Source organism: Halichondria panicea, chromosome 8 (genome assembly GCF_963675165.1).
Source record: "Halichondria panicea chromosome 8, odHalPani1.1, whole genome shotgun sequence".
NCBI lineage: Eukaryota > Metazoa > Porifera > Demospongiae > Suberitida > Halichondriidae > Halichondria > Halichondria panicea.
The window spans coordinates 2,374,171-2,396,405 of record NC_087384.1 but is presented as its reverse complement, the minus strand read 5'-3'; the positions used below and the strand labels follow the sequence as shown (position 1 = coordinate 2,396,405).

General features: G+C 41.4%; 3 protein-coding genes and 1 long non-coding RNA gene across 16 annotated transcripts; 3 read left to right on the top strand and 1 right to left on the bottom strand.

The window, feature by feature from the left end:
- Nucleotides 1-20: 20 nt before the first annotated feature.
- LOC135339888 (uncharacterized) lies at nt 21-2,705 on the top strand. The gene is made up of 2 exons (XR_010396130.1): nt 21-2,431; nt 2,499-2,705. It is a non-coding gene; the product is annotated as an uncharacterized LOC135339888 (long non-coding RNA).
- LOC135339814 (eukaryotic translation initiation factor 3 subunit C-like) lies at nt 2,669-8,721 on the bottom strand. 6 transcript variants are annotated; one of them, XM_064536095.1, is made up of 9 exons: nt 8,579-8,721; nt 8,448-8,524; nt 8,260-8,383; nt 8,066-8,121; nt 7,854-7,975; nt 7,253-7,382; nt 6,766-6,859; nt 6,595-6,728; nt 2,669-2,857 (listed from the first exon to the last, which is right to left on the bottom strand). In XM_064536095.1, the coding sequence occupies exons 5-9, from the start codon at nt 7,949-7,951 to the stop codon at nt 2,762-2,764; spliced, it is 552 nt and encodes a 183-aa protein (XP_064392165.1). In that variant the 5' UTR covers nt 7,952-7,975; nt 8,066-8,121; nt 8,260-8,383; nt 8,448-8,524; nt 8,579-8,721; the 3' UTR covers nt 2,669-2,761. The 6 variants fall into 6 exon arrangements, 4 of the variants coding, with proteins under 4 accessions (XP_064392165.1, XP_064392163.1, XP_064392164.1 ...); XM_064536093.1 differs by having other exon boundaries at nt 8,066-8,118; XM_064536094.1 differs by having other exon boundaries at nt 8,268-8,383.
- Nucleotides 3,641-5,367, top strand: LOC135339799 (uncharacterized). 4 transcript variants are annotated; one of them, XM_064536072.1, is made up of 5 exons: nt 3,641-3,752; nt 3,803-3,919; nt 3,994-4,307; nt 4,397-4,666; nt 4,721-5,367. In XM_064536072.1, exons 2-5 carry the CDS (start codon nt 3,897-3,899, stop codon nt 4,747-4,749), a joined length of 636 nt encoding a protein of 211 aa, XP_064392142.1. In that variant the 5' UTR covers nt 3,641-3,752; nt 3,803-3,896; the 3' UTR covers nt 4,750-5,367. The 4 variants fall into 4 exon arrangements, with proteins under 4 accessions (XP_064392142.1, XP_064392140.1, XP_064392141.1 ...); XM_064536070.1 differs by having other exon boundaries at nt 3,803-3,928; XM_064536071.1 differs by having other exon boundaries at nt 3,671-3,919.
- Nucleotides 8,722-8,800: 79 nt separating the features above from the next.
- Nucleotides 8,801-19,496, top strand: LOC135339700 (uncharacterized). Of its 5 annotated transcripts, XM_064535939.1 has the most exons (8): nt 14,845-15,561; nt 15,650-16,970; nt 17,162-17,706; nt 17,755-17,898; nt 17,949-18,135; nt 18,677-19,017; nt 19,172-19,228; nt 19,290-19,496. In XM_064535939.1, exons 2-7 carry the CDS (start codon nt 16,883-16,885, stop codon nt 19,220-19,222), a joined length of 1,356 nt encoding a protein of 451 aa, XP_064392009.1. In that variant the 5' UTR covers nt 14,845-15,561; nt 15,650-16,882; the 3' UTR covers nt 19,223-19,228; nt 19,290-19,496. The 5 variants fall into 5 exon arrangements, with proteins under 5 accessions (XP_064392013.1, XP_064392010.1, XP_064392012.1 ...); XM_064535943.1 differs by lacking the exons at nt 15,650-16,970; nt 17,755-17,898; nt 17,949-18,135; ... (1 more) ...; nt 19,172-19,228; nt 19,290-19,496 and adding exons at nt 8,801-9,480; nt 10,734-11,623; nt 12,900-13,017; nt 13,135-13,232; nt 14,408-14,450 and having other exon boundaries at nt 14,655-14,991; nt 17,162-17,204; XM_064535938.1 differs by having other exon boundaries at nt 14,845-16,970.
- The last annotated feature ends 2,739 nt before the right edge of the window (nt 19,497-22,235 follow it).

The following is a 22,235-nucleotide window of genomic DNA, read 5'->3' as shown; positions in this document are numbered from 1 at the left end:
GACGGTCACCACCCTGTTTTTACAGTGCATGCATGGTAGCTGTATAGCTGCAGTGATATCCATCTGGATGGACTCTTAATTGGGCACACTGTTACCTTGTCTGATCATGCTAAGAGAATGCATATTATATATTAAAGGTGGACGTGGACCCTTTTTGTTCCAGTTTCTGGTCAATAATATAATTATCGTATAATGATTTTTTTAATATTGTAAAATAAACTGTTGCCTGTTGCCTTGTTTTCTATGGACATGGTGAAGCAACATAATCATTATAATTGTATGCTTTAAAAGTTGCTGCATCGAAAGAATAGGTGCTCTGTATACCACTGCTAGATCTACTTGTATAGAGATCTATAGACGTACTTGAATCTGCTTTATATAGCTGTCACTACATGCACTCTCAACACCATTTTTTTTATATACCATATAGCGGGTAATTTTTGTGGGGTAAAAAATTCGTTATTTTTGTGGTCAAGCTGACCTCCACGAAATTTTAACGTAGGCGTGGCTTACCGAATTCAGTGCAGACAACGAGACTAAACGAAATTTATACTCACAAAAATCACCGTTTTCGAATTTTTTACCCCACAAAAATTACCCGCTATACGGTATGTAAATTAATATTGCTGACACAAACATGTAATTCATCCACCATGCAGTTTCTCTGCATGTTCTTATTGTGGACAATGAGAACATATCAATGTATTTAGTTTGACTATAGTCATAGCATTTTTAGCGTTGATATGAGATATGCTACTGTTCAGTGTTATACTGCATGCATGCATGGAGGGCAATTGGTATATATGCTCATTTAATACGCCATTAACATGAGCCTGTACATATGCATGCAATGCTTCACTTGCACTAGGATAATGATATTATTGCCTACAAGCCATGCAGACAGCTACATATAGGTACGTAGAAAAGGATATAATTTTTATCTATCATAATGGACACAACTTCACAAGTTATCATGCTGATAGTACTAATGTCTCTGACCTGTGAATCTGCATGCTTGAGGGCAGATTCACAGGTCAGAGACACTAGAAAATTAGTTCATACTGCATTCCAGTGACCTTTGCATAATTGAGAATAATAGTGCATGCACTAAATTAACATAATTTGACCCTCAGAGTCTGGTAGACTTAATTTTCACATCTTATAATTAATTTTAGCTAGATACATGCACAATAGATCTGTACTGTAAACACTAGCCACTAGGCAGGCATGGAAGAGTGTTTTCTTTTTCCGCACTATCTAGAGGGATTATATTTCACTTTCTGTAATGCTACCTCGCCGATTTGAAAATACTAGCTATAGAGACAACGAGGCTACCTCAGGTAGTGCTATAAATTGTCTTTTCATTGATGTCTTTAAACTGGAATAATGGGTACACCAAACTGGAATAATTAATAGGCTGACTTTTTGAGAATAGAAAAAAGCATAATTTGCCAAGGCCTATTGTGGCCACCCAGTGTGTTATCAGAACGCTCTAAGAGTTTTATTGAGAGCAGTCCTAGCATAACTGAGAGGAGGTGGGCATAGTGGTCCTGCGATTGAAGCTGGAGCTGGAATACCCGGTTTGACCTCTCTTGAACCACATCAAATGATAGCAGATGAGATGAAACTAACGACAAGCTTAGGATTGGCTATTGAGTATTGTGGTACCAACCTCGTGATAAAATAATTATCTTTAACATCATATACATTCAAGCTCCAGATCTTGTGGAGCTAAAACACCATCCCATAATAGTGTCGATAAATGGATTTGGACCAGGTAATCTTCTACACACTCTTTGTTGTGGCCCCATCAATACAGGCTATTTATACAAAAACAATACTAGAGAGAACCTTCTAGAACACTAGTACAGAAATGACTAAATAAGAACATAAACTAGAAAGGAACTACTAGAACTAATAAACACGAACAGGTACAGTACAGTATTTACGGAATCACAGTCAGACTCTTTATCTTAACGTTAGTTCCATAGAACCAGCCAAATGTGGTAAGGATACCACAAATATCATGGAAGATATTATGGCACCACTATTCCCACAAATGCACCTTACTGCCAACCCAAAGATATTCCTATTTGTTGTGTATTCGGCCTATTTTGAAAGCCATGTTCTTCATTCCCTTGCCAAAGTTGAAGCAATCTGGGAAAACTACATTGTTTGTTATAATTATTGCATGTAGTATCAATGATGTTTGGAGGATAACAGACTTGTACAAAACGAACTGGGGTCACCTCTTAAGATATCTTGCACAGGCATAAGAGGCTCTTATGCCTGTGCAAGAGATCTTCACTTCAATTAGCGACAAGCTTCCACCTACAAGTACCATGACTGTGACAGATTGACCGTCTCAAGGAGCCAATCTACTGGCATCCTCGTGGATCTGGGCTAATGAAAACTCACACCAGTTTACAAGGTGTAGCCACATGTCTATAATGCTTCACACATACACTTCACGTCATGCCTCACTCCCCACATTATAGCACCAATCAAGAAGCCTGATGCTAAATCATCATACATCAAGAAGCTTAGACTCGATACTGATGAGCTATTGATAAAGCAAGAAGAATTTACCTCTCAATAAGCAGAGTCCAGTGGTGCTGGTGATCAACTCTAAATAGATGAACACTTATACTGTATCATAATTATTACGTTCCAAAATTCTTTACATTTATATTGCAAAACATAAATTATTGACAACAGTACAGTATAATTATATGATAAATAATGATACAGATCAAGCTAGCTACTCAACGCTAAAGTGTAAGGTCTCTGTTGGTCTGTGAGTAGTGTAAACAGAGAACTGCCACGGCCACTGCTGCCAGGTACATGTGGTGTCAGACTGTGTGTGTGTGTGTTTATGCATGGAGATGGGGTAAGCAGGTGTATGGTGTGGGTAATTATGCCTTGGTGCGCATGTGCAAGTGAGGTATATGCCGGGTAGTGTGTTTTCCAGTCTGTATGTATAGACTGCAACAGCTGCTCAAGGATCAACGAAGTTCAAGTAAGAGTTTCTTTCTATCTGTCTGTGATTTCTGAGCCTCACCTGGATGTCACAGCACTGCGTTTACAGCATGGATAGCCTTCACACAACAAGTTATTAGTTCTAATAGTGGCAGAATTTCATATTAAAGCTTCGTTGTCGAATACGAGCGAGCAAATGCTAAGAAGCTATTAGTGTTGGCTAACTAGCTATACGCGGCCTTTACTCGAGGTATACACGTATTTACAGCTGAAGTGATCCCGTACCAGGAACAATGGAAAAGGGTCACTAAAGCAGAAAGCTATAGAATTGTGCTAGTGCTTACTACAGCAGAAAGCTAGAATTATGATTGTGCTTTAGCCGCAGGACATAATCTCACGCAGGAGCCATAAATTATTTCTAAGACTATAGGCTTCTTTGCTGACCTTGATAGGAGTATATTTGGTTGGTATCTCGAGTTATAGCCAGCACAGTACAACATAAGCAAGAAACAGCAAAGTCAATATGTTTTGTGTGTAAAACATCATCTTGGTTTGATGCTTCAATGTCAACGTTTGATGACTGATATGATACCAACTGTGCAGTTGCAGGTAGGCACATCACATGAGCTTTGGATGTAGCAAATAATGACATGATGATTTGTGTGATGTCACATTTCAGGGAAAATCCTTGCTTACATCAGCAAAAAGTAGCAAAACAAGAAATGTGAAGGGCTGTTCTAGCAAAGAAAGAGACTCTTGCAGGTTCTCTAAAGGTAGGTAGATGAAAACTACACTATTATAGTACATACTCATCAAAAATCAGACATAGCTAAAAGCCTCAAGCCTGATCACGTGCAACTACGATTGACAATTTATCACACTCATGGCCCAAAAACAAGAAAGAGACTCTAAAAGAAATGAGTGGTGATACAGACAGAGGGTATGTCAGGTAATAAAAAGTGTTCTAGTATTCAGATAATGACAATTAAAGCTCATATATTTACTTCTTTCTAGCCCAAACTCTCTTAAACTGAAAGATGTCTACACAGCACTATATGATGCGACTGATAAATGGTTTAATATGGGCCTTCAACTTAACGTAGACCCAAATGATCTAAAACGGATTTTAAATGAGGGCACCCTCCAAAACAATACAGAGAGACTGCGTGAGATGCTCACTGCGAGGCTAGACCAAGGAGATTTGACATGGGATCAGATTACAGAGGCTCTAGAAAATCCTACTGTTGGCAAAAAAGTTATTGCCGATAAAATAACAAAGAAATACATCACACCACAACTTGCAACTACTACACTACCAGTAGAAGGAGGTACAATGTAACTATATAAGCGTAGTAGTACAGTAACTATACAAATAACTGTTTATGTTTACAGTATAGTAATCCTAAACCTTTTGCAGCAAATAGCATGCCAGTAATGTCCCCGGTAACTAGCACAGCAACAGGACTCACAACGGAGACTCACACTACAACTACCACCACTCCTACCAATATGCAATTACATGTGTCTATGAATTCCAAGCAACCTACCACTCCCATTGCAAACACACCACAAGCCTCAAGCACAAATAACAGTATTACACCAGAAGCCAGTGGTACTCAGGAAAGAGGTCACTCCAGTACTGCTCAAATGGGAAAGAAGAGGCCAACCAGCAGCACTTCACCAGAAGGCAAGCAGCAAACAATTAATTAGCAAAATTTAGGTTGATTGCTTATTTTTTCAGCGCTTCAAAACAGCAGAATATCATGGTGAAGAAACGTTTGCCAATAAATGCATTCATTGTAAAATACCGAAGAGTTTTTTTCGATGCAATTGTGGAAAAAAGGAAATTGGAAAAGGTAAAGTAAGATTTGAAGACAATACTGGTCTATCCTGTAGTGACTGCACATACCAGGCTTGCACTAACTGTGGGAAAATCAGCCAGTACAACTCTGATAAGGTCACTAGCGGCAACATACGCATGCTAAATGTGGTGGAACAATAACTCTCACTATTAACCGAGAAAACAAAAGCCATGTTAAAAACGAGTGCACAAAGCGAATGAGGCCATGTAAATACGTGTGGGCAGGTTGCACACACGAGGGAGCTGGAGATGAGATAGAACAACATAAGAGAGAAGTCGGAGTACATAACCTAGCTGCTATTGACAAACTACACGAGCGTATTGAATCGATCGAAGCCAAATTGAATGCTAAAACACTACAACCCTCACTACCTCGAGGAGTTGAATAACTTCTAATTGAACACTGTACTTGAGTTAACTTACATGTATTTGGAGACACATTAGTTCAGTATTGTATAGTTAATCACATCATTTATCGTTTTTTGTATATACTAGGTTCCCCTCTTCTCTGATTTTGATTTACGACATTATACGTGACTGCACTATTACTGTATTTACTCCAAATAATAGCTTTAATCTGTGCACGCAGCAGCTTTGATATACCGTATAGCAGGTAATTTTCGGGGGGCAAAATATTCGTGGTTGAGCAATATTTAGTCATTTCGTGGTTACTGCTTGCACTGCAGGTCTTTAAGCAATGTCGCTTCATTCGTGGGTAAACTATTCGTGGTCAGACCTTCAACCATGAACATTTTGCTCCACGAAAATTACCCTCTATACAGTATATATGGTATCAGCTAGCCTCCTTTGCATAAAAGCCCCATCAGACTCTGATCAAGCAAATAGATAAACATTAATGCTTATACTTACCCCCTGAATAAATAATTAGTCCGACACTGTTTTAGAGGTGTCTATGGGACTTAGAAGCTCAAAAGCACTGATTTAGTATCCAGAGTATATCCAACTACTAGTACACGTGCATAATAATTATATTCTTCTAATCCTAAAGAAACCGTGACTACGAAAAAAGTACGTATTGCAGTTGAAGATAAGGTGAACACTGTGTCAAACCCCTGTCCGGAAGTAACTCCATGCACCCAATCTATGTTTGCAACTAGCCCTTTGGATTCTTAGAAACTTCCTAAACAGCGAATGTCAACTATATTTACCAGATCGACACTACATAGTTGATAAGATACGTATCCTACTGAGATTTACAACACGAGCATACAGACAGTGGGAGGGGCTAGTTGTTGTTACTAGAGGAAGGTGCACTTACGTACACAACATTACTAAGGAAGGCACAGAGGTATAAATAACACATCGTGATTGTCCTGACAAGTTGTCATAGCAAAATACATTTTGTTCTGCTATCAGGTGATATTGGTCGGACACTAAATTACCCATGCAATGTCCTTAGTAATCTCTAAGCTTTAGGAAAGGCAAGGTAATGCTTAGCACACAAAATAAAAGCTTACCTAGTCGTCTTATCACTCTGCTACATAGCTATATAAACATCTAGGCCTCTTGTGCAATGAACAAAGACACATGGCTGTTATGAGATCATTATTTTAGTGCGCATGCGCATCATAACTATGACCTTTGGCCTTCAATCTTTGCATGTTAGGACACTATGACCGAGCAAGTAGCTAAATGGCCGGTCAAATAGGCTAATTGCTCGGAAATTGACCGATGACCGACTGTTATTTATACCTCTAAAGGTACATATCCTATAACGCCGATGCATGCTGTACCTTGTAGTAGGCGTGCTCGATGGTGCGTATATAGATCCTACAAAGAAGGTCCAGACAAGAGTTCTCAAACTTCCTCTCAACGTACAATTGTACTCGATAGATAAAGTCTGCCACCGTCTTTTCTCCCTGGAGCCACGAGGGGTTAACGTGGTCTGTGTACGATCGGTTGTCTTTTTCCGCGATTCATCATAAATTCGTCTCTTTTTCTCTTGATGACGTCATGCCCCACCTCAACATCTTTGCCAAACAGCATCTTGGTCCTGTCCTGGAGTGGGTGATATATACACGTTACGAACTACATGTACTACATGTAAGTGTACATGTACGTTGTGGACACTCAGGGAACACACTTCTATTGTGCAGCAGAGGGCCAATATTGTAGAAAGTTGATTTTGGAAGGAGGTGCATGTAAAGGCTATTAGGACAAGAGCTACAATGGAACCCTGCACTACTAAAGAAAGGTCACCTGTAATATATATTAAGGCCAGGCACCGATGTCATAAATGAACAGCTAACGTACAAAACCAATGTACCCTCAACAAAGGCCACTTTTTTGTTCTACAAAAGTGTCCGACAGGCGCGGTGCAGCTCAAGCAATTAGCCTTTGCAAATCCAATCCATTGTAAAAGGGTTCCACACACACAACACACATACCTACCTGTATGGTCATCTGCTTGCCGAGTCTGGTGACTGTCTCCCAGTCCTCATCGTCATCGTCGGGAGCGATGGGTTTCCTGATTCTCTCCTCTCGTCTCTTACGCGTCTTGCTCTCCTGCACATTCTTGTCTCTGCAATCATGTGACAAGATGAGCCAATCAAAGTATAGTAGGTCACGTGACAACAAGAAACACAATTGCAAACAAAAGAACTACATGTCAGGGTTTCATGTAGTGGGGGGGGGGGGGAGGGGGGCAGGGAAGGTTCACCTCAAGCATTACGTAGAATAATGATATCATCACATTAGACCTTAAGGTGACATATTTTCGCGTGTATTAATTTCTGCTATTTCGAGAGTAAAATCGCAAAAATTAGTACTCGCAAATAATTGGCCGCCCTCTTGTTTAGATCGACATTTCGCAAAAAATTATACCAGCAAATGTAAAAACGCAAACAAATCTACCTGTGAAAATATGTCACCTTAACGTTAAGGTACATGCATTAGTACAACATCAGACGCATGACATCATCATAGGCTTACGCGCCCAAACCTTCCTCCTCAAACTGTTTATCCTAGATTAAACCCTGTATGCCACGCCCACCTTTTGAGGAAGTAGTCGGCAGTATAGTGGTAGGTGGTTCCAGTGCCTTCCTCAGCCTTGCTAGAACTGGAACTGGATTCTGTCATGTCCCAGTCCATGCTGTCATCGGAATCAGACTCACCCTAATCCGGAATGGAAAGATACACAGATATGAAATCTTTTTGTTGCAACACTATATAAACATGAGCTAATTAATTAAAGCCAACACTCACCTCAGTTTTAGGTTTTGATTTAGCGTCTTTCTCTTTCTTCACTGGAGCTGGTTCTGCTTCATGAAGCCATCAATATAAAATTTATCATTCGGTTTACATGTGCATGATTATACATGTATATACAATGAATACACGTACATTCTGCATGCATGTAGGCATGAAGATCCGAATTTTGCTTTGTGCCATTTACTCACCTCCTTACCTCCTTAACAAAATCCTCGAGCTCCATCAAAGCTCGAATGTAGAATCGTGGGGTCTCAGGTTCTTTGTCAATCACAGCCTTTGCTTTAAGAAAGACTTTCTGTAAACCATCAAAACCTAACAAAAGAAGGAAAATGTATAACTCAGTTGGTGTACAGTTTAATCGGTATAGAGGTCTCACATGTTTGCACTTTTGCTACATCTTTGATCTTGACACTGTTCTTGAGCGACTGAATGACCTCCTTGATCTCATCATAACTGGAGTAGTTCATTCGTTAAGATGATTTCTGCGTAATAGACTATTATACTGACCGTTTTTCTTTCTCTGGCCTGACAACTCTTTTCTCCTCCTCGTCATCACTGAACGTGTACTGAGTTCGCCTGAGGGAAAACGATAAGCAAATTATTATCTAGAGTACAGTAGGGGAAGAGTTAAGTGTGGATTAAGTTATTTAATCCATGGTCACCTGACTGCTTTCAGATAAGCTGATTGGCTGGAGATCATGTGACAGCACTAATTGAGTATAGGTACTGAAAGTTTAACTATTGGCGCTTCCATTGGACCACCACCTGTTACATCACATGACATCATCAATATAAAATGGCTGTCTGAAGATGTATACTTCCGAAAATATGTTAGGAATAGAAGTAGCTTATTTGTTTGAGTTAATTAAGATCTGAAATTTGTTGTGTATGTACCTGAGTATATTGCTCAACTTTTGAGCTTCAACGGAAGTCTGGGCTACTAGTAAGTTCTGAGAAATACTGCATTTTGTTTTTTTTTGGTGGCAAATATGTTAGGAATTCAACTTTCGATTTTATATTAGTTGAGGTTTGATTTTTGAGCAGCATGTACTACAATAGTGTACTTTTCATCTGTACTAACTTACAAGAGTTAGGCTAGCCTCTTCTTTGCTAGAGCGGCCCATCTTGTCAAAAACAGTGCTTTTTATGACTTTTGGGGCGATTTGGCTACTAGTACAGTAAGCTCAATTGCCACGCCCCTGTGACACAGAATGACCAACACACCAACTGTGTAGTTGCAGGTAGACATCACATGACCTTTGGATGTAGCAAATAACAACAAGATGATTTATGATGTCACAAATCAATGAACATCATTGCATACGTCAGCAAAAGTAGCAAAACGGAGCAAAATCACCATTTTTGACAAGAAGGGCTGCTCTAGCAAAGAAGAGGCTAGCCTAACTCCTGTAAGTTAGTGCAAATGAATTTTACACTATTGTAGTACATCCTTCTCAAAAATCAGACCTTAACTAGCATAAAATCGAAAGTTGTATTCCTAACATATTTGCCACCAAAAAACAACAAAATGCAGTATTTCTCAGAACTTACTAGTAGCCCAGACTTCCGTTGAAGCTCAAAAGATGAGCAATATACTCAGGTACATACAACAAATTTCAGATCTTAACTCAAACAAATAAGCTACTTCTATTCCTAACATATTTTCGGAGGTACACATCTTCAGACAGCCATTTCATAGTGATGATGTCATATGATGTAACAGGTGGTGGTCCAATGGAAGCGCCAATAGTTTAACTTTCAGTACCTGCACTCAAATAGATCATATCACTTTTACTTCATTAGATATGCCACAAAATGTGAAAATAAATAAAAATCTACTCTCTTTGGTTGTTGCACTGTATGTGCCCCAATTATGCCAGCATAATGACCTAACCTATTATGCCCCGAATTATGCCGGCATAATTTGCCAGGGCATACTGCCTGTATTAGGAACTGCGCAATCAGCATGTGTGGTTTCTGGGAAGTGTTACGCGAAATTTTCGAAGCACTTAAATTTCGTGGGTTGACTGCTTACCGGAAACATTCCCAGGCCACGCCTTTAATCTTGGACGTTAAGAACGATTTTCGTGTAAGATTTAACACAGAGACCAAATATTAAATGAGGAGCTTGCGCATAAAATTGATACGCAATCTATGAACGCTTTTCCCTGCGGCCTGGAATCGAGGCTATAATGACCCGAGTAACAATCAGTGTGGTAAAGATCATTACTAGTAGCCGTGGCTCCTGATCACCTGAGCCTGATCCAGTAGTTGCGCATGCACAGCGCGCAAGGTATACGGTACAGTTGTGGTATAGATCTACTGATTTTTTTACTGCAAGCACTATATTTGGTGAACAATGAAGATCATCAACCTAAGGCCTTATGAGTAGTTCTTTGTCTAGTGATTGATCAAGGCACACATTGTCAACTATGTCAACAAAGCAGGTAGATCTAGAGCTAGTTTAATATTATATTAGACACATGTACCATTGTCATTGTGATACTCTCTTTTGATAATACACATAAATTATATTATGTAAGGATTTTAATGAAGGATTTTGCTTAATACGTATTGGCGTAAAGCTCCGTTTTCTTGTTAACACACTTTTTGGTGTTTCTCAGGCCAATTCTAGTACATTGATGTTTGTGCTTATTTGCAGGGTCTGAAGTGGGCCTGGGAGCTGTGGCTAAAAGAACATTTCCAACATCTAGTGGATAATAATCCCCTCAATGTGGGGTATCGAGACTCAATTGACAAAGTTTATGAGCAATTCGGAGGAACTGTAACTCATGGCCTAGCTCGAAGCAGTACATTTTTCACTTTTGAAAGCATGAAGAAAATTATTTCTAAGATGCCTCCTGAACAGCTGGTTAAAACGGATAAAGATGGAGATTTGCCAGTTCATAGTGCTATTCTCAGTGGCACTAGAGTCGATAAAAAAAATAGGTATTTTCGTCCAAGGAGATCCTCATGCAGCAAATTAAGAAAATTCTGCATGCAAAAACCGGTAAAGGACAAACTCCCATCGAATTAGCTTTCGAAACGCAACATCGTACAGCAGTCAAGCTACTGTTTAACCTGTGTGTTCAGCACAATGTCCTATCCAATCTAACAGGAATCAACTTTAACATGCTTGATCGAAGTAACACCCTTCTCCACATTGCTTTTAGAGAGAGTAAGTGGTCATGGTTCCTTGACATCGTTATTGACGCATGTAAACAATTTCACCATGATATCATTCCTGCTATACAAGTTCTGGATGAAAAGGATCACACGCCCTTTTACTATCTCATGAACTGTATTCCGAATGATCCTAATAAGTTGAGTACGTTTAGAGCAGTGCTATATATAGATTTACTGAAACAAAATGAAGTTGACATCAATACAATATACATCGACTCAAACGAAAGGACAATGCTTCATGAAGTCCAACGCAGAAACAACACACATGCAGTATCTTTACTAGTAGAGTACAATCACAAAGATGTTCCAGACAAGCAAGGAATTAAACCGTCTCAGAGAAACCACCACATTTCACTACTATCAGAGGTAATGTATACGATGCATAATTATATCATTATATTGGCTGTAAGAAACTCGCTTTTCCATGCAAGTGTGTAACTACATATGTACCGTAATCCTGCAACGCTAACCTAACCACTGATCAAAGCACTGAACTGTCCTGCTCTAATTTGGTACCTTAAGCGCGAAATTTTTGAGGCACTTAAATTTCGTGGAATGGCCTCTAAAAAGCATTAATTTTCGTTCGTGGGTTGACTGCATGCTACATTCCCTGGCCACGCCTTTAAAAATTAAGAACAATTCGTGAGGCCAGCGCTAGATATGATATCACGTTATCAAAGTAACGAGGGTGTAAAAAGTCATACTGTCCTTTCCATAGGTAGGTATCATCTCTGTGTAGTTAAGGCCTGGGTCAGGCACTGATAAGATTAATTTTATTCATTACCAACATTTAATGTAGATGATGTAGATTATGTAGTGTTAATGAGATTCATAACCATTATTAATTTTATTCGTTGCAATTGATGTCGCGTGTCAAGAAGTCAAGGTACTTGCTTAGCTAGCTGCTGGAACTATTGTACAGAATCTTTAGCAACAAATGCGGTGGACTTGCACAAGGTAAGACTAGTTGTTTAGGCCCTCAAAAGATAGAGTAGGTTGTCATGATTATATTTCCAGCGGGGGAAGTCAATATGTGCAAAACTGCCTTAGCTATACTGGCTTCTTTAGCTCTGACAGCCACTCTAGAGGTAGGCTATGCTGTGTATCTCAAGAATACAGTAACTCCTACTCTTCCCCCGCCGGATATTAGTACCTAGCAATGATAAGTTCATCTAGCCTTGTTTTTGAAGCTTGATCTTAGCATCTTCATGGCCGCATTTGCAGTTCTTCTTATTAAAAGTGGCATGACGTCATCACCATTTTTGGGGCTAATTAGCATAATTGAATTAAGCTAATTAGTTTTTTGGAAAAAGAAAACATTGAGCTTCATTTTGGATCATTTTGATGCAGCATACACTGTATATTGCAAATAATACAGCAGTATGAACATAGTGTTAAATTTTGGTATTTACAGCCAGACCCGGGCCTTAACTACGCAGAGATAGCTATAAATAAAATAAATTATAATTACATACTTCAATGTGCTAAAACTGTAAGTTTATAAGTCTAAAGGGTCTAAATCATTGCCGACGTGGCACAAATTTGGTGAATGTGTGTCCTTGTACCCTAGTGTTGTTGATTTGCCCGGATTGGGCTGTCTATTAGTGGGTCTAGTTACTATAATGGTTTCTGTCATGTGTAGGATCCAGGGACTACCAGCCTCCATGAGTTGATGGTCAAGCATGGAGTCACTGACGAGCAGTTGGATCGAGAGATTGCACAAAACGACTATGCTCCAGTAGCTATGCACTTCGATGATGTGGAGCTCTACCTCAACCCACTGAAGTTGACTGGAAATGAACAAGCTGACGTGAGGCGAGAGAATTATATAAGTAGAAGCAATCAAGTGGCAGTGATCAACTGTTTGTCAATCTGGAGGGGTCACGAACCCAGCAAAGCAACCTTCAGAGCACTGATTAGGATCTTATTGGATCTGAGGAAGAAAGAGATTGCTACCAGCATCTGTCAATACTTGGTAAATTGTTATGTCAGCACGTAAACACAGTTTTATATAATTATATATGGGCCGCTGCATGTATACATAAAGTATACATACTGTATACTGTGTTATAGGATGGGATACCGTATATATATAGCGAGTATAATTTTCGTGGGGTAAAAAAATTCGTTTATCTGGAAAACGGTGATTTACGTCAGCATAAATTTCGTTTAGATGCGTTACGGCTACATTTTTGTGATGAAAAATGTCGCCAGCTTTCCCACAAAAATAACGACTATTTATACGACTATACATTTACCCCACGAAAATTACCCACTATACGATAGAGAGGGTCAACAATAATTATATCTGAACTTTAATTACATTCTGATCGTCTTATTCTTCCTTTGGTACCTCCAATCCTCTGATATAGAGTAAAATCTTCTGGACGCATGTTTTAATTGACCGGATAATCTTCCTCTGGTGTTATACTGCATGTATCGTTAATGTTAACATGCATTCTTCTGCTCATGTGGTGTACAGCAGTCAATGATTGTATAGTGCATGCCAGGACTGGAGCACTCTTCTGCTCATGTGGTGTACAGCAGTCAATGATTGCATGTATAGTACATGCCAGGACTGGAGCACTCTTCTGCTCATGTGTGTACAGCAGTCAATGATTGTATAGTGCATGCCAGGACTGGAGCACTCTTCTGCTCATGTGGTGTACAGCAGTCAATATTGCATGTATAGTATATGCCAGGACTGGAGCACTCTTCTGCTCATGTGTTGTACAGCAGTCAATGATTGTATAGTGCATGCCAGGACTGGAGCACTCTTCTGCTCATGTGGTGTACAGCAGTCAATGATTGTATAGTACATGCCAGGACTGGAGCACTCTTCTGCTCATGTGGTGTATACAGCAGTCAATGATTGTATAGTATACATGCCAGGACTGGAGCACTGCATGCATGAGATTACTTCTCTTGAATTTATTTTGCTTTCATGGTGAATATAACTTTACTAGTACTATACTGCTATCATGCACATACAGGACCTAGCTGGTGTGACTCATGATGATATTGATCCCTCTGTGTTTAGTATAAATAATTAGAGTAAAAATTACAAAAACTGTCTGCATGTATGTATACATTGCAATAATCACAGTTCGAAGTATGTATGAAACTGTGTTGTACTATATCTTTTCACAGACATTGAGAGAAGAGCACCAGATACCTTCTACCTCTACCTCAGGTAAGACTTCAGATATTTTAATATGACTATCAATAGTTTAATATTCATACTGTATTGCCAGCAACGAGCATGCATCATCCCCTCATGGATAACGATGCATGCATATGCATGCCCCTAACAACTGAAGCATGCAGAACTCATGTGTCTGACTACGTACATCGACGTTGTTCATGTCACTAATATAAATGCTCACTTTCTCTATAGGACCACCTGCTAATCAAGTCATGCTCCAAGAACTAATAAAACGATACAGTCTGACTGACGAGCAACTCAACAGTGAAATAGAGGACCCTGATACTCTAAAACTGGCCTTATGTTTTGATAATGTGGAACTTTATTCGAGTTCTATGGGGCTAGCTATTGCCGATGTGAAAGAATTGCATCGTATAAATGACACTCAAGCAGCCATGATGAAGTGCCTGCAAATCTGGAAACGATATAATCCTTATCAAGCAACTTACGGAGCTCTACTGGATATCGTTCTGCATGGGAATGGGGAAAGGAGACACAGCTCATCAAATCTGTCAGCAATTGACCCCACGTAAGAGATACTATCTTCGGTTTTACATAATAATAATCTGAGAATAACGATACATATACATAAATCTACCAAGCTTCAAAGCAGTGCACCTAACTCATACATGCACACGTGAGACTGCATTTTTTTAAGCAATAGATTAGCTAGCAAACTACAATGTATATGCATGCATCATGCATTGTCACTTGGAGCAGAGATATATTTGGTAAATTATGCATGTATGTGTATACTGATAGAAAAAACACACGTTCTGCAGCAGTAGCACAGGGGCGGATCCAGAGGTAGTTTGTTGGGTTCGTACGAACTACCCTTCCACTAAGTTGATACTTTATATTACACCTGGCTAGCTATAGCTAGCTAGCTAGCTTACTGTCGTGACAATAGGGTACAAAGTTCTCTCTGCATAATGTGAGGGTGGGGCTGGTACTCTCTGCATAATATGAGGGTGGGGCTGGCTATATTGACTCATCCAGCCATGGTCGCAGTGATAATTGAGCCTGGCCATGAATCCTAACAAAAGGTCTAGATTGCAACCCTCCATTGACTCCTGGTTTAAGAAGAGTAAAGTTTCAGGTAAGGGAGAGTTCATGGCACTGCATACTGAATGATAGACACTGTATAGATTAATTATAATTTCTATAATAATAATATAATAATCTAGATGATGCGGCAAGTCTACAGCCAGTCTCCTCTTCAAGAGAACCACCAGCCACCACCGTCTCTCCTCCAGTCATCAACGTCTCTCCTCCAGCCACCACCGTCTCTCCTCCAGTCACAACCATCTCTCCTCCAGTCACAACTATCTCAGGCTCCACTGGAACCACCAGCCACCTCCATCACCCCTCCATGTTCATCGAAGCAAGCAACGAGATGTTCCGCTGAGGATCAGCCAATGGACATTGGTGCTCTCCTGAAAGAGAAGAAAGTGCAATCACTATCCCAGAGCATGAGAATGGCTTTGCCTTGTGTTCTTTCAGATATTATATAATTTATGTTTTTATACCTCGAGGCGTAGCCGCACGAGGGATATGGTAAAGCTGACTGTGTGTGTCTGTTTGTTGTTTTTGTTGAAGGGGAATGTGGTTAATTAATGGGCGTGGCATGTAAAAGGGGCGTGGTCAGCCAAAAATTTCGGCCGAGTGACACTTTCTTGTCCGCGCTTTGCGCAGCCAAGAAGTAAGAACCCCCTTCCCTAAATCCTGGATCCGCCCCTGGTAGCAGCTAGGGTTGCATTTGCACGAAACTAACCAAATCCACAATTAATTTTTAAGCCTAAATTATACCAGCTAACTGATTTTATATCCCGTTGCTACGTTGTTGCTAAGTGCAGTATGCAGCATAATGCACTGCTGAAAGTCATAATGCACTAACCGCAAAGTCATAATGCACTAACCACAAAACGCCCCTCTGGGCATCAGACAGACAATTAAATTAAAATAATATTGTATCATGAGAAATAACAAGTATCAATTAAAGTAAGTCCAGCCATGCAGGAATGTTCAGCACTGCTGGAGTTTTTTCTTTGCAACCATGCAGGTTTTAAAATTGTCCAAGGCTCATTTTGTGGAAGATTCTGTGTTCCTAGTCCTCGACTTTGTGATGCATGTCAATTCTGCTTCACCATAGCACTAGAAGCGGCTCTTTTTGCTGGGGGCTTGAGCTGTTTTGCAGCAGTGTAGAGGCGAGCTTCTTTGGCTTGGTTATGATGCCGAGGATAGTGGAGGGCTGTTCGAGCAGCATGCAGTTACACTAAATAGTGGGGTGGGGCTGTTTCTTCGCAGCAGTAGTAAGTAGGGTGGGGCTGTTTCTTTGCAGCAGTAGTGGGGTGGGGCTGTTTTGCAGTGGTTTCAGCGTTGGAACTCCCAACAATTTTGTATCAAGCTATTCGTCGGTCATGCCAATCTTATACGCTGCATATACTGGCGTCTATAGTGATCAATTTCACTGTTTCTATGCACAGCACATTGTAGCAGTCAAGACAGGTAATGAGCATGCTGACTATAAAAATAATCCTTTATAGTTTTAGCCACACCCTATAACGCAGAGTGTTTCACGCAAACATTTTCATTTCCAATCCCTCCTACTGTTCTATCTATGATAATAGTAACCTTAAAGGTATTGCCTTTCAGAATCACTAATAAAACTGCTTTTTGTGTACTTCTCCTCTGCTCAGATCTCCCTGGTGTTGAAGCTGTAGCCCACACTCATGTGATTGTTACCAACTCATCCCAAACCTTTGTTTGGGAGGGCCATGTGTTCAAACTCCACATACCCCAGGACTCCCTGCCAGCTGGTGTTGATCAGTGTCGACTAGAAATCATGGCCAGTGTAGCTGGACCGTACAAGTTTCCTGACAATCTCCAGTTGGTCAGCGGTGTCTTTTGGTTGCGTCCTCATCCCCCGGGTCAATTCCAGCAGCTGCTGACAGTTGAAATACAGCACTGTGCCAAGATTACCGGCTCCTCCAAGCTCTCATTTGTAAGAGCACTTTGCTCCCAAGAGAGTCTGCCCTACACATTCAAGCAGCTCGAAAGACGTGACTCGTTTGCAGATCGGGCATCGTACGGTTCACTAGAGCTCTCCCAGTTCAGTGGACTGGCGGTAACAGGAGAGGATCTGGAGAGAGAGTACATTGCCAGCCTCTACTACCTTGGCTCAGAGCTGCATAGCAGGGAAATACATTTCGTTGTCAGCTGGAATGATGAAATTCATAGAACAGTAAGTGACAACATTTCACAACAGCATTTATGCATGTACGCTGCACAGCGTGTGAGTGAGGAGTACTCCTCTAAAGACGCTATTCTCGGAGTGAATCATTTTGTTGAGTTTGAGAAGGACAGAATAACACTGGATATTCCTGATGATGAAGTCAGTGGAGGGTGGAAAATAACGCCCATGTTTCATCCTACGGTATTTAAATTTTATAATTATTACATCGTCTCAATATAAAATGATTATAGGTAATGAAGAAGCATGTTGATCAGTTCAAACCTGGACAGTCGATTCCGCACTGCCACTTGAAAGCTAAGGTGACAAGCGACCATGAGGTGTCTCCTCCCGAGCTACTCCACAAAGTCAAGCTAGTGGGTGCAAAGGATCCCTTCAAATTCATCACTCTTAATCTGGTCCTCCAACAAACTCTTCCAGGTCAGAACCAACTATTATGCGTGATACCCTTAAACTCTCAGTTTATGGTTTTTGTGCCAAATGACACATTTATATGAGGTTTACTTTCCTATACGGACTCATCCCTCTTGTCAGTATATAGAGCAATCCCACACCTCACCCACTTATTTTTCGAGTTATGCTTAGTTTTGCTTACTTGGAATGCCATTGCAGCCTTTTCAGAAGAGCCGCAGCCAAACTTGTTTACCGAATGTTGCTACTCTACTTAGTAGTTAGCTCTGCACTAGAACGCTAGCTATTGGTACAGAGCTGCAAGGCTCTGCAGACGGCAGCCATTAATTTTAGACTTGAACTTTTGGCATCGATCGTTTTTAACAACAATCATGTGGTCGATCATTATTGAGTTTGCATGCATGATTGGACTGAATAAAAGCAGCTTTATGTTATGTATCTTTGGCATCTCCACCGAGGCATCACCACCGAGGCATCAGCACCTGTGGTGCTTTCATTTGTTGTTAGTGTTTATGTAACTGTATAATTATTATCTGACCTTGCATTCCAGCTGTAGGATCATCTGCTCAACCAGTGAGTACAGCGCTTCAACAGCTGATGGACAAATGTCCGCTCACTACTGCCCAAGTCAACAGGGAAATCCAGCAAGAAGATGTATCATATTTGGCTCCCTGTTTCGACTATGTGGAGCTCTATGTCGATGCTATGAAATTAACCCCTGGAGAACAAAGTGATGTCCAGTTGAAAAAGAGTAACCACCTAGCTATGATCGAGTGTTTGAAAATCTGGAGAGGAAAACAGCGCTCACAAGCGACATTCAGGGCCCTTCTGGAAATGTTAGTAAAACTGAGAAAAGGGGAGATTGCTGACCTAGTCTGTCAGTACTTGAAAGTGAGTGTTTGTGTGTACCCCTTTTCGTAGTGTCATGCACCAAACCTTCCCAACACTGTGTCTTATGCATGTAGGGAAGTTATGCCCATACCACTCAGTATATATATATAGGTGTGTGTGCGCATGCACTCTATGTGTGTCCCCCCTATACTAGTGTTTCACTGTCAAACTGAAAACTGTACGTCCTACACCCACCAGTCATTGATATAAGGTTACTGAACTGTGATTAGCCACCCACCCACTAACTCATTCTTTATTGCCTCCATGCACAGGAGCTGTGAGAAGGTGCACGTACGTAATACAGCACTCCATATCGACTGTAGATATATCAGAACAGAACCCTTATAGATTAGCTTGTGTAGGTTGTGTTGTACATTGTATATGTTTAGTTTTTATATGCAACGAACCAATTAAGTTGAAAAGGCTTCTTATTGGATTTCCCGCAGTTACTTTTGACTTTTAATTTCCCTCACGGTGCCATTCAGAGCAGTATAATTATACTGTCACTAATCCACAGCACTGTCGGCACCACACACTGCATTGTCTCACACACATGCATGACAAAGACTCATGCTTGTATCAATTAATGTCTCATCAATGCAGACGTACCTATAATATATATCGTTGACCATATCTCAGAGCAGACACCCTCCACTCCTCCACTAGCTGCCCACACACCACAGTTAAAGCTGTTCTATGGAAACTCACCTCTAAAAAAAAAAAGCTGTGTCTGGCGCCCAGTCGTACCAAGAGCTTTGTTTAGCTGCCATGGCAGACAGGAGGTGGCCGAGTTAAGGCGTAGACAACTCTATACCAGTAGTACTCGCAGTACCTCATCAACAAAGACCCAGGGAGGTTTTCAACAATCTGCCCAAAAGCAACCTATCAGTCGGAGATGTTATCTATGTGACTCCCCTGATCATTTAGCTAGGCAGTGTAAGGCACGGAAGACAGAGTCGAGGTATTTCCAACCAACCAAACCTGCTGGTACCAAGTCCGTCCGCTCAGAGCAGAACGATGCCATGATTACAGAGGAAGCAGAGGATCCTAGACAATACTTGTACTCATCTGATGAGGATGGAGAAGTAGGGCAGATAAGAGTGAAAGACAGGGGTAGCAAATTCCGAGCAGTTCCAGTACATGTCCAGGGAGTCCCAGCAAAGGGAGTGATCGACACTGGTGCCGATATTAATATCATTGGGGCAGATTTGTTTAGGCAGGTTGCTACTGTCAACCGGTTGCGAAAGCGGGAGCTTAAAAACCCTGATAAGATACCCCATATACGTATGATCAACGCCCATTTAAGCTCCATGGCAAGATCATGTTAGACATTACCTTTTTAGACAGGACAATACATACACCAGTGTATGTGAAGATGGACTCACCAGAACAACTCCTCCTTTCTGAGGGGGTTTGTCGCCAACTTGGCATCGTGTCCTACCACCCTAGTTTGGGAATAGAGCCTGTCAAAGAGATGCAGCAGCAGGTAGTGAAGGTACGCCTAGTGGGAGCCGTACGTGTGCTGCCGTTATCTAGCTCAGTAGTGCAGCTGGCGGTAGAGAGGGGAGAGCAACTAGACGGACCAGTACTCCTAGAGCCTACTCGAGATTTCACTGGAGCTGGCCTGCGATTCTGTGAAACACTGGTAAGTAGAATGGATGGATTGGCACAGGTGGTAGTGACCAACCCTACTGGATTCACGCAGTGCCTGAGTGAAGGAATTTGCATGGGATCTGCCACTGCCGCTACGCTTGTAGAGGCAAGCCATGAGTTAGAGGTGGAACAATCAGCAAGCGTCAGGGTGGTAAGTACTGACGATGAGGATACTCGTCGTAAGAGCGATCTAGCTAGGCTCTTCAAAGAAGAAGCAGCTAGTTTGACTTGGCAAGAGAGGGATCTGCTGAACGGACTACTATTTCAGTACCACGAAGCTTTTGCACTCAATGACGAAGAGAGAGGTGAGACAGGACTAGTAAAGCTAGAAATAGACACGAGCAATGCGCGTCCCAAACAGCAAGCGCCGCGACGAGCACCCTTTGCGTTGCGCCAAGTGAAGAAAATGCAGAGTCTTGGTGTAATTAGACCATCCTCTAGTGATTGGGCGAGCCCTATTGTTCTAGTCAAAAAGAAAGACGGTTCATTGAGGTTCTGTGTTGATTACAGGGAGCTCAACTCAGTCACCAAATCTGACTTGTTTCCCTTACCACGAATTGACGACCTATTGGATCAGCTGGGGAAATCCAGATTCTTCTCCACACTGGACCTTGCCTCCGGTTACTGGCAGGTACAGGTACACCCAAACTCCATGGAAAAGACAGCTTTTATCACCCATCAGGGGCTGTATGAGTTTATGGTAATGCCCTTTGGCCTCAAGAATGCGCCAGCTGTCTTTCAGAGGCTAATGCAGCAGGTTCTCCGCGGGCTGAACCCGGACGATGGAGTCCCTTTTGTCTCTGTGTATTTGGACGACATTCTTGTTTTCTCTCGAACCTTTGACGACCACGTACGCCATCTACAGTTGGTCATAGAACGGTTGCAGAGTGCTGGACTGAAACTTAAACCTTCTAAGTGTCACTTTATTTGCCAGACAGTCGAGTACCTTGGACACTTGATCACTCCAGAAGGGATTAAGCCAAACCCACAGCGCGTGTCTGCTGTCAAGGAATTCCCAAGACCTAAATCGGTAACGAAGTGCGCCAGTTTTTGGGACTCACATCCTACTACCGTCGCTTTGTTAAGAGCTTTGCGCGAACTGCACAGCTGCTACACGCGCTGACACGAAAGGGTGCACTGTTTGAGTGGTCGGAAAACTGCGAAACTGCTTTTGTTTTTTGAAACAACTTTTACTTTCTGCGCCAATTTTATGTTACCCAAATTTTGAAAAACCTTTTAGACTTGAGACAGACGCTAGCATTAAAGGCCTGGGAACGGTCCTCTCTCAAGAACAACTTGACGGAAAGTACCACCCCGTGGCATATGCTAGCAGAGCCCTCTCACCACAGGAGAGAAACTACTCGATAACAGAACTAGAAACCCTAGCAGTAGTGTGGTCAGTAAGCCACTTCAAGGCTTACCTCTATGGACATGAAGTTACGGTGTACAGCGACCACTCTGCGGTCAAAGCTGTGTTGGAGACCCCCAACCCATCTGGCAAGCATGCCAGATGGTAGATGAAGGTGTTTGGCAGTGGGATCAAGACCATCAACATTGTGTACCGG

What these genes read in the sequence shown, in the direction of transcription:
- LOC135339799 (XM_064536070.1), top strand. Translation starts at nt 3,897, where the DNA reads ATGAGTGGTGATACAGACAGAGGGTATGTCAG. An exon ending in ACAGACAGAGGGTATGTCAG is followed by an intron (nt 3,929 to 3,993) that starts GTAATAAAAAGT and finishes ACTTCTTTCTAG; the next exon opens with CCCAAACTCTCTTAAACTGA. An exon ending in CAGCAGCACTTCACCAGAAG is followed by an intron (nt 4,667 to 4,720) that starts GCAAGCAGCAAA and finishes TTATTTTTTCAG; the next exon opens with CGCTTCAAAACAGCAGAATA.
- LOC135339814 (XM_064536095.1), bottom strand. Translation starts at nt 7,951, where the DNA reads ATGGACTGGGACATGACAGAATCCAGTTCCAGTTCTAGCAAGGCTGAG. An exon ending in TATGATGAATCGCGGAAAAA is followed by an intron (nt 6,729 to 6,765) that starts GACAACCGATCG and finishes TTAACCCCTCGT; the next exon opens with GGCTCCAGGGAGAAAAGACG. An exon ending in TCGAGCACGCCTACTACAAG is followed by an intron (nt 2,858 to 6,594) that starts GTACAGCATGCA and finishes ACACACACACAG; the next exon opens with TCTGACACCACATGTACCTG.
- LOC135339700 (XM_064535939.1), top strand. Translation starts at nt 16,883, where the DNA reads ATGCCAATCTTATACGCTGCATATACTGGCGTCTATAGTGATCAATTT. An exon ending in CATTGTAGCAGTCAAGACAG is followed by an intron (nt 16,971 to 17,161) that starts GTAATGAGCATG and finishes TCCTCTGCTCAG; the next exon opens with ATCTCCCTGGTGTTGAAGCT. An exon ending in CGCCCATGTTTCATCCTACG is followed by an intron (nt 17,899 to 17,948) that starts GTATTTAAATTT and finishes AAATGATTATAG; the next exon opens with GTAATGAAGAAGCATGTTGA.